Here is a 19,471-nt window from a genome sequence, read left to right as displayed (position 1 = left end):
CACACCATACCAGTGTGAGCCCAGTCCCCACTGCATTGTGCCTATGGCAAGCAAGGTACTGTCACAGGCTGATAGAAATAAAAATCTCTCTGCAGAGAGGGGGAGGGAGACACAGCAGGGGGGGGGGGGGAGGTGAGGGGAAACTGTCACTTACTTGGACGGTCACTGGACTAAAAGGATTCATTTCAGGCTCTCTGTCAAGCCGACTCACTGCTCAGCTTGAACTTTCCCGCCCACACCATTCTCTTCACAGATAGCAGTCACGTCACAGCACACAGTGTGGGCGGGCAAAGATAGAGCAGAGCAGCTTCTAGCAGCCAATCCATGTGGAGGAGGGAGGGGCTGGTAACTCGTCCTCTAAACACAGAGACTGTCAGCCCTGTCTGTGTGACAGAACACAACACATCGCTTCATGTACAGCCGCACTCGGCCAGCTCTGGAACTGCTTGTGTGCAGTTCTGAGCTGGCGACACAGTGGCCTTTTACAGCAGCATCAGAGCGTCCCAGGGGGAGATTGCCCTCCTTCCCCCAGCCCAGTCCGCCCCTGGGAATAGTGTGTTCAGGGTGAGTGTTGCTTTTACACCAAACATAACGTTTTACATTGTTGCCCAAAAAGTTAGATTTTGGTTTCATCTGACCAGAGCACCTTCTTCCACATGTTTGGTGTGTCTCCCAGGTGGCTTGTGGCAAACTTTAAACAACACTTTTTATGGATATCTTTAAGAAATGGCTTTCTTCTTGCCACTCTTCCATAAAGGCCAGATTTGTGCAGTATACGATTGTTGTCCTATGGACAGAGTCTCCCACCTCAGCTGTAGATCTCTGCAGTTCATCCAGAGTGATCATGGGCCTCTTGGCTGCATCTCTGATCAGTCTTCTCCTTGTATGAGCTGAAAGTTTAGAGGGACAGCCAGGTCTTCGTAGATTTGCAGTTGTCTGATACTCCTTCCATTTCAATATTATCGCTTGCACAGTGCTCCTTGGGGATGTTTAAAGCTTGGGAAATCTTTTTTTATCCAAATCCGGCTTTAAACTTCTCCACAGCAGTATCTCGGACCTGCCTGGTGTGTTCCTTGTTCTTCATGATGCTCTCTGCGCTTTAAACGGACCTCTGAGACTATCACAGTGCAGGTGCATTTATATGAAGACTTGATTACACACAGGTGGATTCTATTTATCATCATTAGTCATTTAGGTCAACATTGGATCATTCAGAGATCCTCACTGAACTTCTGGAGAGAGTTTGCTGCACTGAAAGTAAAGGGGCTGAATAATTTTGCACGCCCAATTTTTCAGTTTTTTATTTGTTAAAAAAGTTTGAAATATCCAATAAATTTCGTTCCACTTCATGATTGTGTCCCACTTGTTGTTGATTCTTCACAAAAAATTACAGTTTTATATCTTTATGTTTGAAGCCTGAAATGTGGCAAAAGGTCAAAAAGTTCAAGGGGGCCGAATACTTTCGCAATGCACTGTATATACCTAAATATCCAATGCTATCCTCATGGACATTTTTTTTTTTTTTTTTTTTTTACGTTAAAATATTATTTCTATATTACTTTTTCTCTCTTGGGACTCAAAGTGCTTAACAAACTGGTGAGACAGCCATCTTGGGAGCACTCCATAGAACATCATACGAATGATAATTTTTATTTTTAGATTGTAGCCAACTAAAATGTTTTTGAGTGGCCTACTTACAATTTATTATAGTTTTTTGCTTTTCTTTTTTAAATATAGATTTCATAAACATTTACATTTCAATTTTTCTGTATTTGTTAGCTGCCTTTTTCTTTTTTAATTACGGTATCTATGGACCACCTGACTTTTTTTGGTTGAAAAAAAAATTCTAGAGAGAGCACTCATGTAAATTGTAGTATAACACTTACCTGAGCTATCCTGTGATGTTGGAGCTTGATCACCCTGGAAACTGCCATTTGCATGCTCCCAAATACTGCCACTACTTCTAAAATTTTATCATCAAATGAAGGAGCACCGAATATCTAGAAAAGACAAACCCATATAGGTTACAAGAGCATAAATTTTATGTTTCCCATACGTGGAAATACAAAGAGGTTTTGTATGCATAAACAATGGTATGTAGTCATTCTGAGCAACTAATCACATTTCACATTGTTTTCAGTATTTGTAATTGAGGTTAAAATGAGAATGCTTAATGTCCTTCACATTTGTTAAACATGTTCCTATATGTACAATACACAGGGCAAGATCTATACATCTTTTGTTTTGAAAATGGAAGCAAGCCAAAGAGAAAAGTGTCTAAATCTAATATTTCTAAAGTGTATACTCCAATCCACTTATGAAACAGGCATTGTTGTGATGTTTTATCACTATAATTGCGTTGTGTCAGCACTAGATGATTTTTCTTTTTTTTTTTAGCCGAAGAATGAAAAACTCAAACCCAACTTGGGTTACAGATATTAAGTCAGAAAATGACCAACCGCTCCTAAATTTGATTTTCTTTCTAAAAGAGTGGTAACAATAGTCTGTTTCCATACTAAGTATTTCTTGATTGTTACTTTTTTTTTTGTATAAACACTAAATTGAACAGGAAAAAAACCTTGATTATAAGATTTTAAACATTTAAGGGCCAGTTTACACTAGAATTGAACAGAAACATAGTCTGCTGCATTCCCCTGCAGTGCAATTTGGCACCCTATTCATTTGAATAAGCTGCAAATCTCGCCAGAACACACAAAAAAGTAGTGTATGCACTAGATTTAAAAAATAAAAAAATGCTGCACATAATCACATGGTACTGCAGAACCATGCAATCTGGTTGCTGCAAACGTATTTGCGATCTGCGTTTGGGGTGCCAGTAATTTATTGGCACCTGCAAAGATTGCAAACGCAATGCGTTTTAAATGCACTGTGGGAAGCGTGCATGCAATAGGTCTTTCCTGCACTGCATTCTGGTGTGTACTGCCCCTAAAGCAGTGGTAAACTGAAAATAATAAATAAATAAATAAATGTTTAATAAATGTTTTCCCAAAGGCATGATGTGCTAGTATGCATCGCATACTAGCACATTAAAAAGGATTTACCTTAAAACAAAGCCCTCCAGCAGCATGATGTCACTGCTGCAGAGGCTTCCATCTTTACCTAGTCTTCCTTACAGGTTCTCAGGCTGCGGTCGCTTGACCGGCCAAGCTACGATAGTGTCACTTGCACTGAAGTCTCGGCCTCAGCACACAGCTCTGAAGAAATGGCACGGGGTACAGTTCCTTCAAGAGCACATGCGCCGGTTACGTCACCTGCTGCTGCTCGCTAGAATATCTCCTAAGCAGTGCACATTTAGGAGATAATTTTACCTACAGGTAAGCTTTAATATAAGCTTACGTGTAGGTTAAAAATAAAATGAGAGTTGCCTACCACTTTAAACAATATCCTCAAGAATCACTCTATATAATTGTTCCTCATAATTTTCTTGATTAATGTGATATCAAACTTGATATTTTAACAAATGTAAGAAAAGCTATGCCAATAAAAGGGGGGGGGGGCGTTTTTTTTTTAAACTCAACTTTTCATATTCCCATATTACGGCTGAGTAGGAAAAGTGGATTTCTTTTTAAGCATTTCTTAGTTAATACTCTTTTTGAGCCCGCTGTAATCTCTTGCTCAACCGTGCATATACCCTATTGCTAAAACCAGGAAATGGTTATTCTTGTATGACCAGATTCCTGTGCTAGCTACAAAAAAGTTCCCATGCCTAAAATAGCACTAGTAGCTGGAATGTTTGGTATATTTCTGGTCTGACAGCAAGAAAGCTACGAGGAAAAGTGTGATCAAATCCTAGATGACACAGTAAAAGAAAATAGAACAAGACTGTGCCTGACTTCCTTTGATCTACTAACTTACATCATCTTCTTTGGTTCCACCCCAGAAATTGGTGCCACCAGCGTAACTAGGAATGTTTAACACTGCAATGCCCTGGAGGCTGGGTAGCGGGATGTACTGCCCATCACACTGTAAAAAAGTCAGAAACAATGAGGAACATTTATTATAACATCAAGATTGATTGACTGTACATGAAGAAAAACAACAAGCTAAAGCTTTAGGCTGAAGACAGTCAAAGTAATGAACCAGAACATTTAACCCCCTGCTGTGTGACTTGCCCATCAAACAGGTTAAATGACATTTCTCAACTTGTCAGGGAAGTTCAGGGGATTGTTCTACTAGCATAAAGGAAAAGGCAAATACTCAGCAGACAAGTTATATATATATATATATATATATATATATATATATATATATATATATATATAAAAAATAGGTTTATGAGCCCAATTTTTAATCAGTCGTTGCATAAACATTCTTCTAATGATTGTGGATCTCCCAAATAAAACTCCATGCACATGCTGTAAAACAGCAACATGCTGCTCTCTGTGCTCATGAAGCAGCAAGCATAAAGTACCTTAAATAGCAATATCTGTTCTTAAAATACAAAAAACAAAAAGAAGAAACGCAAATATTCCACTTTTACACTCACTTTATGTAAAGTCCAAGTGAAAGTTCAATTTACAGGCGCTAAATACATTCCAGGTACATTAAGAAAAAAAAAAAATTGTGGGTTTCATTTGGCACACTCTTTATTGTACATTTACTGATGCTGTTGCGCACTTAAAATGGAACTTCACCCACAAGGGAAAGTCTCACTTTTCCTTCTCTCCCCCCCCCCCATATTTTTACTTCAGTCGGATCGCCGCGGCAATCCAAGCAGAAGTTTGCCCCTTCCTCCGCAGCCTGCAGGAGTGGGACACATCACAGGTCCCAGGATGGAACAATGCAGCTTGTGAATGTGCTGTGGGCAGCATGCTGTGAAGCTACAAGGAGTCACAGTCGGCTACCCATAGTTAAAATGCCGGCGCCTGGACCCGAAGACTGGGAAACAGCTGGTTCGGGTAAGGACATCACTGGATCCTGGGGTAGGTAAGTGTGTATGTTTTTAAAAAGTCAGCAGCTAGAGCTACTGGCAGGAAGCAGGCTATTCCACATAGGAAGAAAATGAACTGCAAGACAATAAACACCTTTTGTTTTGATGGATGTGGAATGTATTTAGCTGAGTGTTCAATTGAGCTTTAAATAAACACATTTAGGAGACAGAAGGGCTGTCTCATCCGCTCCTATTAACACCCATGGCAAGATTCTGTTGGCATAGCAAAGAGGCATGCCTTAAATCTTTTTCTTAAGATTCGGTCAAGAGTGCAAAGAAAATATCAGCCAGAGGAGATATGGAAATATTGAAGCATTAAGACAGTTAGGCTCTGTTCACACCTATGCAGTTTAGGGCATCCCAATGCTGGATGCCTGGGGGTGTGCAGCAAAAGGACTACACATTTGTGTGCGTTGCGGGAAAGCACAAGATTTTGCAGCAACATAAATGTCTGCTCAAAAAGTTAAACATATGTAGCAGGATTTCCAGGCATTGGGCCTGATATGGGTCTGCCATTGTTACCGGTGACACCTTCAGCCCATTTAAACTGAATATTCAAGTGTGAGATTTGAGACAATGACCATTCTGGCATCTTTGGTTTGTTTTCTTTATTTTATAATGGGGATGGGAGAAGGGAATGAGTGGGATACTCCTTTGGTTCAACTAGGTAAAACTGGGACACTGTAGAAAAAATGCCTGTTAGTGCCTGTCTTGATGCCAGCTGGATGCCGACCACGTTTACTGACGCTTGAAAAATGCTGTCTTGCTGAACTGTGCTAGAACTTGGCTTTTAACACTCTGGTTAACTCAAAAGATTCTGGACTGTAGTAAGACTTGACTCTTGACACTCTGTTTAGCTCAAAAGTCCTGTGAACAACTACCTCCAGCCCTTCACTGACTGAGGTAGCTCCTTGTAACTGCTGGTGCTGCTGCAACTCTCAACTATGTACACTGCACACTGTACACATTAACTCTTCAGGGCCCAACCGCTGGCGCCCCCTTTACACTTCGGGGTCCTCTCACTAGGCACCCCCTCTGACACTTCAGGGTGCTCTCACTAGGCACCCCCTCTGACACTTCAGGGTCCTCTCACTAGGCACCCTTTCTGACACTTCAGGGTCACATTGGCACCCCCTTTACCGCTAGCTAGGTCCTGGATCCCTTGGACCTTCACCGGAGCGGTCCCCTCTTGCTAGGCAGACCCCCAGAGGCAGTTGCAGTACTCATGAACTTGGAATGCTTTCCGGAAACTGGACCCCCTCTACTCTGCTGGTCCTCGGCACACCGAATCCTCTCTGCAGCTCAGCTGAGCCCAGCTCTCTGTCCCTTCAGGCAAGCCGCCTGGGACATCTGATCCTTCTGACAGGAGGAGAGACAGCCGTACTCTTCTTCCTGGGACTCTGCTTCCCGCCAAAGACGCTGCGTAATGCACTCCTTTCAAACTTATACACACTCCCAGAATCCTGTGCGGCAGAATCTGCCTTTCTGGGGTAGATACAAGCCTAAATGTGCCACTGATTGGGTTTCCTCCACTGCCTAATGAGAACCCTCTCTTGGAGCCAGTGGGGAGACTCCCCATTCTCAATAGCAACATGACAGCCCAGCTTAAAATCATGACCCTGCTGTTAGGCAGCCAAGGCCCATTATACTTTTGCCTAGCACCTATCTTGTAGGGTGCTACACATAAAAAAAAAAAAATTACCAAAAGTTAAAGGGTAAGCAATTACATTTATGTTAATTTTTGGTGCCTTTTTGTTTATCTTTTTTAATGACAGGGTAGAGAAGAACAATCTATTAGAAATTTTAGCCAAAACTGACCAGAAAAAAATTATTCAAAGCGTCAACTGACTAGAATTTAGTAGCTGCCAACCACTATCTCTACAGTGTAAATCACAAAATAAACAATTCAGGAGCTGTGCAATGATACGCAGTTCAAAAAATGGAGGAACAAAATTGAAATCCCTCGCAGCTGGGAGGTAAAACCGTGAGCACCAATTGTGATGCCAAGGCATAACAATTTAACCACAAAGCTCCTCAATGATAGAGCTGAGGAATTCCAAAAGTCTGTACAGACACAAACCAGTGTTGTGAAAGCTGGTGGCTAGTAATTGTAGTTCCACATGGGTGAAAGACCAAAACCACAGTTAATGCAAACATAAAATGTTTATTAGTCCAACAAACTTAAAAAAGATAAAAAGGCTCCTGTATGAACAGACTGGACTGTGTAGGTGTCAATAATAGGTTGTGACTTGCATAGTGTGCCCCGACATTTCAAAATTCACCATAGTCAAAGTATTAGAGATCTGTCAGTCTGTGCTATTGAGTGCATACAAGAAGGGGGTCTGGCTGCCAATGAGAGATTTTATTGCTTGTGCAAGAGGTAAACTTTTTGGATTTTAAGCTGTCTACCATGTTGCCCAATGGGTTGAACGAAGAGTTAGATGTACACACCATCTTAAGAACTTCTAAATTCTTCTTTCACCAAGGTTTTTCAGCTATGTCAGTATGAGGTTCTGGTCCGTTGTGGAATAGATGGGTCTATACACATAGAAATTTAAATACACTTGATGGTATTTTTATTGTATATACGGTGTATAACAAAGCCCATCTGTGTCAATCTATTGTTTGTGGTTCAGTAGTAGAATACTTGCCTGCCATGTGGGAGGCTAGGGTTTGTTTCCAGGCCAATGCACTGGTTTTGATATATATATATAAAAATGTTATCTTATATTTTTTACTCTTATTTTTTTATTTATTACATTCCTCTATGGATATACAATTCAGTGAATATAATTCTATCATATTGTCTAGTGTTTTTACGTTTAATGCTTGTGCAGTATTGATGTTGTTACTTATATGGTTATGCTGGAGGAGGAGGAGGAGGAGGAGAAAGGAGATCATTCTGCCTTTAAGAATCAATTTGGCTTCCCATGCATTTTCTATTTAAACTCTCATAGGCTGCCTTTGTCACATTAACTGAAGATGGGCAACGCTTCATCATGACTACAACCTTCTGAGAGATTACTCCACTGAACTTTGTTGCTATCCCCTGGTGTCTCATCACGCACAGCATCCAGTGACCACAGCGGCCGTGACATTGAATCAGGTGCGTTGTCTTAAAGCTTCGGCTACCCATCCTCTGCCTGAGTCTCCCAGGATTGTCCTGGCACTGATTAGCCAGCCCGCGGCCTTGCTGCAGAGCTTCATGTCATCTTTGGCTGCCATATGCATTGTGTTGGCTTTTTGTGCCTAGTCCATCACAGCAGCACACATTGGGCTCTGCACCATATCCTTTATACAGCATCTGGGTTTTACCTGGGAAGACGATCTCCTCTCTCCCCTCCAGCACCTGCTTAAATAATGGTATGCGTTTTCAGCTTTTCATGTCCCGTCCATGTGTGATTATTGCAACATGTGATTGACACTTACACAGTGCAGTCTGTTCACACAGGAGCCTTTTTATCTTTTTTAAGTTTGTTTTGGACCAATAAACATTTTATATATTTGCATTAACTGTGGTTTTGGTCTGCCACCCATGTGGAACTACAATTACCAGCCACCAGCTTTCACAACACTGGTTTGTGACTGCATAGACTTATAGAATCGCTCAGAGTTTTCATTGAGGATCTTTGTCAATAAATAGATATACAGTGTACAAAGGCAGATGAATTATACCAGTCAACCTAGATTCCAGCCAAATAGAGCACATCTGATTTGAATAGGTTTTCTTTTATTTGAGTGAACTCAAATACATTTTATGTTTCAATTTGATGCAATATGGCTTTAACCAAATGGCTTCTGCTCATGACTTTCCAGACCACATGAAAGACATCATCATTATGTTTTATAGGATTACCTCAAGTTGAACCTTTTGCTCTAGATTCTTGTAAGTTCTTTGCAGCAATTCTTTGGTGCCAAGTACTCCATACCACATCATGTTTTTAGTTCTGCTTCTGAATCAAAATGCAAACAAGATGGTGTTAAACGGACCAGAAAGACACAAATAGGTTGATTATTTGCAGGGAGTGAATAAAATAACAGATATACCACATGAAAAACATGTAATTTTAACTGCCATTAGGAGATCAGATTCCACTTCATTGGTCAAGTATGTACATAAATACAAGAAAACGGAATTTTTGTAAAATCTTACCTGTAAAATTCCTTTCTCTGAGTCCTCTGACAGTCGCCGCCTCTTCATATTCGTCACATATGGGGTATTAGACTTTGCTCCGAAGGAGTAGCTAGGCAACAGAATATGTTAACAATAAAGCTTTAACATATCCCACCCTCAAGGGGTGGTCCCCTCAGTCAATACTCTCCTACTTCCTGCAACCATATCTCAGTTTTAGTGGAATAGCAGTAGAGTATACATTCAAAACCCCAAAAGAGGGGCGGGGGCGGCGACTGTCGGAGGACTCAGAGAAAGGAATTTTACAGGTAAGATTTTACAAAAATTCCGTTTTCTCTTACGTCCTCCGACAGTCGCCGCCTCTTCATATTCGTCACATATGGGGACGTCCCAAAGCAGTGCAAACATGAGGGGTGGGAAACGCATCCGCGCCGAAAGGCAACGCAGTCTCCACATCAAAGAAAGGAACCTTACCAAAGGAAGGAAACCAGCTGGGCAACAGCAAAAATAAGTGCTCAACAGGAGCAACAACCCAGGAAAAGACAAAAAAACCAGGGAATACAAAGATATCCCAACAGCCAGGAGTCCCCAACAAGGGACCCTATGGAACAGCCGCACTAAGAACCTTGCGGCCAAAGGAAGCATCCGCCGATGCCCGAACATCTACTTTGTAGAATTTTGTGAAAGTGTGCACGGTCGACCAGGTCGCCGCCTTACACACCTGGGCTACAGAAGCCCCATGACGGCAGGCCCAAGACGTACTCAGTGATCTAGTAGAGTGCGCCTTCACAGGCACAGGGGGAACCTTCCCCTGCAAGGCATAGGCCTGTTCAATGGTCTGCCTGATCCATTTGGCGATGGTAGAGGCCGAAGCCGCCATGCCCTTCCGAGGACCCTCTGGAAGAACAAACAAGGAGTCCGTCTTACGAAAAGACTCAGTCGATTTAAGGTAAACCCTAATCGCCCGAACAACATCCAGAGAGTGCAATCTCACCTCCTTTGGATGTTTAGGCTTCGTGCACAACGAAGGTAAAACAATATCCTCGTTAAGATGGAATTCCGAAACTCGTTTCGGCAGAAAAGAAGGATTAGGTCGCAAGACCACCTTATCCAAATGAACAACCAGGTACGGAGACTTGCAGGACAAAGCCGCCAGTTCCGACACTCTGCGAGCCGAAGTGATCGCCACCAAAAAGGCGACCTTTTCGGACAACAGAGACAACGAGATCTCCCTGATCTGTTCAAAAGGAGCACGTTGTAACACAGAAAGAACTAGATTCAAGTCCCAGGGGGGCAAAGGATCCCTCCTAGGAGGAACCAGATGCCGCACACCCTGAATAAAAGTGCCAACCAAGGAGTTGGAAGCCACGGGACGTTGAAACAGAACGGCCAGCGCAGACACCTGACCCTTTATCGTGGCCAGCGCCAAACGCTGATCGACACCCGTCTGAAGGAAAGACAGCACACGGGAAACCGAGTACGTGCGGGGTGAAAACCCCCTGGACTCACACCAGGCAAAATAGGCCTTCCAAGTACGGTAATAAACCTTTCCCGAGGAAGACTTCCTCGCGTTGATCAAGGTATGAACGACCTCTGGAGAGAGACCCTTCTCCTTCAGGACCTCGGTCTCAACAGCCAGGCCGTCAAAGCCAGCGACTGTAAAGCAGGATGGTAAATCGGTCCTTGAGACAGTAGATCGTCTCGAAGAGGCAGACGCCAGGGGGCGTCGACCGCCAGATTCACGAGGTCTGCGTACCAGGACCGGCGAGGCCAGTCCGGTGCCACAAGAATCACCGTGCTGCGTTCCGAGTGTAACCTGCGAAGGAACCTGGACAGCAACTGAATCGGTGGAAAAGCGTACATCAGCCTGTACTGATGCCACGGGGCCACTAACGCGTCCGACGCCACGAACCTCTTCACCTTGTAGTTGAGGCGAGACGCGAACAGGTCCACATCTGGAAGACCCCACTTCGCGCACAACATCTGGAAGACAGCCGGATGGAGAGACCATTCCCCCTGATCCAGGGTCTGGCGACTCAGATAGTCCGCCTGCCAGTTCTCCACTCCCGGAATGTGAACCGCCGTTATCGCCGGGACATGAGTCTCGGCCCAAGACAGAATGTCGGCCACTTCTCGAGCCGCTCGGGCACTCCTGGTGCCCCCTTGGCGGTTGATGTATGCCACCGCCGTGGCATTGTCCGTCTGCACCCGAACCGGGCAGCCCTGCAGCCGGTCCGTCCAGCGATGAAGACAGAGCCTTATCGCACGCAATTCCAGAATGTTGATCGGGAGGGAAGACTCCCCCTCCGACCAGGTCCCCTGGGCGGACAGAACGCCCAGAACACCACCCCAGCCCGACAGGCTGGCATCCGTAGTGATTATCGTCCACGAGATCGGACGAAACGACTTGCCCCCGGACACCAACGGGGACTGGAGCCACCACAGAAGGTTTACCCTGGTGCGATGACTCAACGAGATCTGAAGATCCAGAGATTGAGGTCGCCCGTCCCACTTGGACAGGATCTCCGCCTGGAGACCCCGCGTGTGAAACTGAGCGAAAGGAATCGCCTCGAAGGCCGAGACCATCAATCCCAGACATCTCATACACGTCCGCAGAGACGAGTGTGGAACGTCCCTGAGGGACCCGACTTCCTCCTGAAGAGTCCTGAGCTTGTCTTCCGGCAGGAAGACCTTCGCCTGCACCGAGTCCAGTATCATTCCCAGATAGGGAAGACGAACCGACGGACTCAGTGTCGACTTTGGAACATTTATCGTCCAACCGAACTCCTGCAGAGTTTGCATTGTGACAGACAGGTCCTTCTCCAGACCCTGACTGGTCGCAGACCGAATCAGAATGTCGTCCAGATACCCCAGGACAGAAATGCCCTGGGCCCTCAAGAATGCCAGAACCGGTGCAAGCACCTTGGTGAAGACCCGCGGAGCCGAGGCGAGCCCAAAGGGCAACGCCACGAACTGGTAGTGATCCTCCGCAATGGCAAATCGAAGGTATCTCTGATGCCCCTCGAATATGGGGATGTGAAGGTACGCATCCTTCAAATCGATGGAGGCCATGAATTCCCCCGGAACCAGGGCAGCCACCACCGAGCGCAGGGACTCCATGCGGAACTTGCGAACCCGCACAGAGCGGTTCAGAGCTTTCAAGTCCAGAATCGGACGAACCTTGCCCTCCTTCCTGAGCACGGTGAACAGATTGGAATAAAACCCCCGAAATCTGTCCCGATGAGGCACCGGAACCACCACACCCTGAGCCCTCAGGTCCCGCACCGCCAGGTGCAGATCCCGCAGGCGCTCTGGAGACAGTTGTAGATTTGAGGGAAAAAATCTGCTCTCCGGCCGAGAGAGAAACTCGATCTTGTAACCAGATCGAACGATTTCCAGAACCCATCTGTCCCGCACACGGGCCAACCAGGGCTGAAGAAAACCGAGCAAGCGTCCCCCCACCCCAAAACTGGGTGAGGGCGCCCCTTCAGGCCGAACTGTTATGGGCCGCAGGTCCGGATTGGCCGGACTTCTGTTTCCCAGACCAGGGCTTCTTCTGAGAACCTTGGCCTTTGAACGGTTTGCCCTTGTAGTGCGGCCGAAAGGCACGAAAGGACCCCTGAGGGGGCCGAAAATTTGCATGCTTCTTCCCAGAAGCCCCCTTAGCCTTGGGGAAATGGGGCAAGAGAGTGCTCTTACCCCCGGTGATCCCCTTAATCAACACATCCAGGGACTCCCCAAAAAGGCGAGACCCATCATAAGGCAGATTGGCTAAGGTTTTACGTGAAGATTGGTCCACCGACCAACATTTCAACCAAACCAGGCGGCGAGACAACACCGCCACGCTGTGCACACGTGCAGCCAACGGAATCAGGTCCAGGTCCGCATCACACAGATACATGACACCCTGGTGGATCTGATCCACCATATCCAGGGTCGCCGGCGAGGCCGAATCGGCCACTAGGACGCGCCTAAGCATCTGCGTCCAACTTGCGATCGCCTGGGCCGCCATGAGAGAAGCAAACAGAGCCTTAAGCATAGAACCCGTAACAGAATAAGTATGACGGGCAAGAGACTCCAGTCTCCTATCCGTGGCATCACGGAAAACAGGGGAACCCTCTGCAGGAATCGCAGTGGCTTTGTTCAAAACCGCAATAGCATGATCCACTGGTGGAGGCACACACCACCGTTCATCAGTGGCAGGCGAGAAAGGATAACGCAGCTTGAATTTACTCGGTACCGCAAAAGGTTTGCGCAGATCGCGCCATTGATCCTTAACAGCGCGCTGAAAATCAGCATTGCAGGGAAAAACCTGCGGTGTCCTGCGTTTTCTCTGCGTCCCATAAGCCGCCAAGGCAGCGGGAGGACACACTTCGTCCTGCAAACGCAGCGTTTGCTTAATGGAAGCAATCAACTCATCCATGATTGCAAGCTCTTCAGGCGAGCCAGGGGGAGAATTATCGACCCCCTCAACTTCAGCCTCCACCTCAGACCCCACTAGATCAAGAGAGGAGCGGGACCCCGATAAGGGGGTCCCTGCCAGAACAGCCCCATCACCTTCACCCTCAGAATCAGAGGACAGAGCAACTCTGGGCCGTTTAGTAGATTGAGCAGCCACCAGCATTTGCACCTGGGCAGCAAGGCCAGCCACAATAGTGGCTAAATCCCCCCCTGGGGGGGAAACAGCGGTCCCCTGGCTTTCCACCAATACTGTGGGAAACTTGCCCTCCTGAGAATCCATTGCCCCTGTATGCCAGACAACCAAGGGTTAACTGCCCCCTTTTAGCAAGCGCGGCAAGCGCAGCCCACCGCACCACACTCAGGCACAATGAGACCCCCACAGGGAATATACAGACTGAATACAGGCAATGGCAATCAGGAATAGAAGGATAAAACCTGAGGAGACCCCGCTGCTGCTGCTGCCTCGATCGGTGTTCCAGGAAAGAGGAAGTGATGCTGCCAGGGCGCTCTATGTAAGCCTATGGAGGCTACAAGAAAATGGCCGCCGTGCATGTAAACCATGCGGCCGGAGCGGGCGCCGGTAAAATGGCGTCGTTTGGCGCCGAAATCGCCGCTCCATAGTGCATAAAAACACACACAAGCTTATCCCATTATATGGATACATGTTAGATCGCCGCAGCGATCGCTGTATATGCCCCAACATGCCATAAAAACATGCCCCACAGCACACAGCTTCCCACACTGCCCAGCCTGACACACACAGTGTCACACAGCTCCCCCCCCCCCTTGCAGCCCACAGCATGCAGCCGAGAGATAGGGAGACAAGCAGTGTGAATAAAGGCAGGTTACACAGTCCCAGACTGAGACCCCCCCCAGACAGACAGGTCCCCACATAGATACACTTACCTCACATGGCGTGGGGAACCCGCACAGGCGAACAAGCCGCTGCACATGAGGCAGGGAGAGTCGCAATTCAAGACGCACACAATGGCGGTTAAGAAACCGCACAGCGTCCGGTGAGGTAGCCACCTCACCAATCATCCCTGCACTGAACAGGGATGGGTCGTTCACCGTGCCAGGAGCGTTACCTGGCTGAACGCTCGATGGCAGACTGGGAAGCCACTGACCCACGACCTGCGATCAGGGGGATCAGCCCGAGACCCAGTCCGCATGATCCTCTTCGTCCGAAGAACTAACTAATGCTGACCAAAACAACAGCTAAGTAAAGGTAGAGAAAAAAAACTCAAACAAAATATTAAAAAGAAGAAAGAGTCTGGGACAAAAAGTCCCAGCACAGAGAGAGCCAGCCACTCCTGACAAGCTAGACATTAAAACTGAGATATGGTTGCAGGAAGTAGGAGGGTATTGACTGAGGGGACCACCCCTTGAGGGTGGGATATGTTAAAGCTTTATTGTTAACATATTCTGTTGCCTAGCTACTCCTTCGGAGCAAAGTCTAATACCCCATATGTGACGAATATGAAGAGGCGGCGACTGTCGGAGGACGTAAGAGAAATATATTTTTGATTTAACCCTTTTCCTGCCAGGTCCATATGGCGTATGGACCTACAGCACTGCCTGCAGCTGGCCAGGTCTGTACGCCGTACAGAACTAATTTCTCCCTCTCCTATAAGCTCATGGTCACTTCAATGACTATGAACTTATAACAGAATTGTACAATCAGTTGATCAGTTATTAACCTACAATTTGACTACCCCCTGAAGCTGCCACTTCCCTGTCCCCAGCCTCTCCACCTCCCACACTCTCCTGGTCACCTAAAACTGCTCCCCTCACTCTCCTTTCCTATCCCCTTCTTGCCCTCCAGCACTGATTCCCACCCCCCTCCCCACACCCGATCTGACCCCCGCAAACCTGATCCTCTGCAGCTACCTTTAGTAGCCTGCATCCCTCCTCTATCACTCTCACCGGCTTCGGGTGCTGCTGGGGCTTGGAAGGGATCAAAGTGTCCCCCCACCCCCCCCCTCGAAAAACGAAATAGGCAGACCCAATCGGTCTACTTGTGTAAAAGGGGCCTAAGGCCTTGTTCATACAGGGCATACATAGCGTACCTTTACAGGGATGCACAGGTGTTCCGTGCATCTCTGTGCAGGCAGTCCCACTGTTGTCTTTTGGGATGTAGCAACTGCACGAACAGAGCCATTGCTCCCATTTTGACATCCATGTAAGTCTGTAACGGAACCGCCGACCCACACTGTACTTGTGGTCTTCCGTCAGTATACAGCTTCCTTGCAGTCATGGACATAGATATCAAATCCTAGCCGCCCCCATACAAAGCTAGCCAACAACTTAGCTTGTACTGAAATCTCTCTTTATTGAACAGTCACACAGAATTTATCTACAGCATGGACCTCCCCCTCCTGATCAGATTACCACACACAGGTCAGGGGTTGCCTGATTACATTATCATATGCAGATGAAAATGTATACAGAAATAGAATTAAATATCTAAAGAACAATCAACAAAAACAGTATACTATTTCCACTCAGCAACTAACATAGGACAATGATTCAATCAACCTTAGCCAATTAACTAGCAGACTTTCCGTCCTCAAGCTCCTGAAATACAATACACATTATCTCAATACACAAACAATAGGGAAAGCCTGTCTCTGAAATTGAAGGACATGAAACAGAAGCCAATGTGATTAGCTCTTTCAATGAACATGTTCAGAATCAAACAGGAATAGTCCTCACATATTTCTCCAGATACATGGCTGACAAATATTACTGTCCCGCTTGAAGCAATCTAAACCATTAAGTATCTGTCTTTCACTCCCAGTGACGGTGAGTACCGTCACAAAGTCCATGTGCATGTCCCTGAGCTCACACGGTATGCGTTCGGGGTCGTGCACCCACACCGAAGTCAGATTGGGAACAGCAGCTATGCCTGTGTAGCTGTTGCATCCAAATTGACATAAATGGGACTGCTTGTACGGGGATGCACGGAACACCTGTGCGGGTAAACATGGGCCTCCATGGGCATATGCCACATGAGAATGATGCTTTAGCAGTAATTTAGCATACATTTTGTAAGTTATGTTGTGTTTATGTGCACCATTATTGATTTTAGTGTATTTTAATTGAAAATAGCAATATGATGAACATTTGTTCAATTATTGCGGGTCCCAAAAAATCAGTAGCACTTTTTTTTATTCTACAGGTCATGTGCTTTCAGAAAATGTATGGTTTGAGGGGTCTTTTCAAATTCTGAAAGCTGCAAGTGAAAAATGGTAACCTCTGGAGTAAATTGTTTATACTTACAGTTTTGCATATCTTCAGTTTTCACCATTTCACAAAAAGGTGCAATTAAAAAAGTACAAATATTTTTTATTTACTCAATATAGGTTTACTTTTATAATTAGTATGAATTTAGCAGGAATTTTGTACATTTTGCCATGTATGGATCCATCCAATTAATGATTTTAGTGTATTTTTAGCGAAAATATTGGTTTGATAAACATTTGCGTAACTATCGTGATGCCTTAAAAAAACGTAATACCTTCTTTTTATTCTACTGGCCATGTGATTTCAGAAAATATATGGTTTTGGGGGTCTTTTACAACTTCTGAAAGCTGTAAGTAAAAAAGGAAAACCTCCAGATTTTTAGGGAAATGTTTGCGTACGTCTGATTTTCACTATTTCTCAAAAAGGTGCAATTTAAAATGTATAAATATTTGTTATTAATTCAATACAGGTTTAGTTTTTTATACTTAATAGGAATTTAGCAATTTTGTAAAATTTGCTTTGTTTATATCTGCTAAAAACAAATTTAGAGACGTTTTAGCAAATATATTGTTTTGATAAACTTTTGCGCAAATACCGCAGGGCGTTAAAATCAGTAGTACCTTTTTTATTCTACAGGTCATGTGCTTTCAGAAAATATATGGTTGGGGGGAGGGGGGGGGGGTCTTAGACTCTGAAAGCTGTAAGGAAACAATGAAAACTTGATTTTTAGAGAAATTTAAAATAATTCAATTTTTGTGTATGTTCGATTTTCATCATTTTGCAAAAAGGCGCAATCTAAAATTTACAAATAGTGGTTACTTATTACCTCAATACAGGTTAACTTTTATATTTTGTAGGAATTTTGTAAAATGGGCTGTGTTTTTATCTGCGGATTATGATTTTAGTAGAAATATTGTTTTGATAAACATTTGCACAAAAATCATTGTGCCCTAAAAATCAGCAGCACCAAATTTGTATTCTACTGGTCATGCACTTTCAAAATATATATGGTTTGGGGGGGGGGGGGGGGTCTTTAACAAACTCTGAAAGCTGTAAGGGAAAAATAAAAAAAACAATGGAAAAATTGCAAAAATGGCCTGGCCAGCCAAGTTTAAAAATGGAGCACAGGACCTGGCAGCGAGAGGGTTAATGTTTAAAATGGCTCTCAGTATACTTTAAACATTTGTCCATATGCGAGTACCTACACACACATATATATATATATATATATATATATATATATATATATATATATATACGTACACATCCACAGTGAAAAACCACAATATGCAAGTCTTATTTACACACACAGTTTCCACATATAAAAGAATTGTGCATATGAAGATTTAGAAGTGTGATTTGGGAAAGAAAATGTTCAAAAATGCAGCTCCCAAAATGAAAGTCTAAACAAGGCCTACCTTTTGTCTCTGAAAGATCTGTAACAATTACTTTTCACAGACCCTCCGTGAAAAGAAGAGAATGGGGGGAAGAAGGGAATGTCTATGACAGAGTTGGTAGGGGATGTAAAAGCGAAGTTATCAAATCTGGGATAAAACACATTCAGTTTGTTAATTGGTTCTCTGCAGTGTGGGGGAATGGGTCCCTGTAGCTCAGTGGGTCTCAACCCCTGTCCTCAGGACCCACAAACAGGCCAGATTTTAAGTATTACCTTGGGGAGATGCAGACTAGAATACTGTAATCACTGAGCAGCATATGATATCACCTGTGATGTATTTCAGTTATCTTGCAAACCTGGCCTGGTTAGTGGGTCCTGAGGACCAGAGTTGAGAACCACTGTTAGCTGGTAGTATCCAGCAGGACTCCCCATCCTGACACTGGGTCATTTGCAGAAAACAGTTTCCAGTTTGTCAGTGTAGCTCATTTTCTTGCTGCTCTTATCTCTAGTCAGCATTTCTGGCCTGGTTAAACGTGGTTCTGTGCCCAAGTCTTTAAGCCATCTCCTTAGCCTGCACAAGCTTTTATAGTTTTGCTGTAAACAAGGACTTGCTATTGTTGAATGTTTGAAGAGAATTGGTGACACACATCCTCACAAAAGCGGAGGCATGATGTTACAATGTCTGTGAATTTTTCCAGGTTTTTAGGTGCATTTTCAAAATCAGTCTAGTCGGGACAGTCAAAGCAAGCTTGAAGCCTCAGCTTGGCCTCCTTGGTCCATCTCTTCACAGGCTTTGCAGATTAATTTTTGCCTGCAAGTTGAAAGAGGATGAACCATGCAGTAATCCAAGAGACCCGTCACCCACAGCTGCGCAGGAAGCAGAGTGGTAAGCATTCTATTATAATGTAGCAAGGGTGCATTGTATTTTTTTAATCTTTAAAGTTTGCAATAATGTGACATGATACTTGTCATGTATTTCTTTATTTCAGGTATTTAAATAGTGCCGTCAATTTACGCAGCACTTTACATGTATATAATCACATACATCATGCCATCTCCTGAGAATGACAACAGCAGCTTCAAACACAGCAAAGTCTGACATATCTATTAACCCTGAATATAAAATGGAGAGGTTATGGTAATAAATCCATTGTCACATCCATTGTGTTAGCATGAATATTCTCCTCCATCTGGCCACCAAAAGCATTGGCTTTGCCACAAAAGAGTTATAAGACATGCCAAAATAGCATGTAAATGTGAACCACAAGAGATGGAAATTCATGTC

At 44.8% G+C, this 19,471-nt stretch overlaps 1 protein-coding gene across 5 annotated transcripts in view; it reads right to left on the bottom strand.

Annotated features, from left to right (window-relative positions):
• Positions 1–19,471, bottom strand: part of DGKH (diacylglycerol kinase eta) — a 588,450-nt gene that overhangs the window by 138,931 nt on the left and 430,048 nt on the right. For all 5 annotated transcript variants that reach the window (XM_082244880.1, XM_082244879.1, XM_082244881.1 and 2 more), the window contains 3 exons: positions 8,808–8,904; positions 3,877–3,984; positions 1,887–2,000 (listed from right to left, as the gene is read on the bottom strand). In XM_082244880.1, the coding sequence (XP_082101006.1) occupies positions 1,887–2,000; positions 3,877–3,984; positions 8,808–8,904 (319 nt within the window). The remainder of the gene's footprint in view (positions 1–1,886; positions 2,001–3,876; positions 3,985–8,807; positions 8,905–19,471) is intronic.

This window comes from Pelophylax lessonae (genome assembly GCF_965119305.1).
Source record: "Pelophylax lessonae genome assembly, chromosome: 2".
In the NCBI taxonomy this organism is placed as follows: Eukaryota; Metazoa; Chordata; class Amphibia; order Anura; family Ranidae; genus Pelophylax; species Pelophylax lessonae.
The sequence above is the reverse complement of the archived record's forward strand: the minus strand, read 5'-3'. Positions and strand labels throughout refer to the sequence as shown.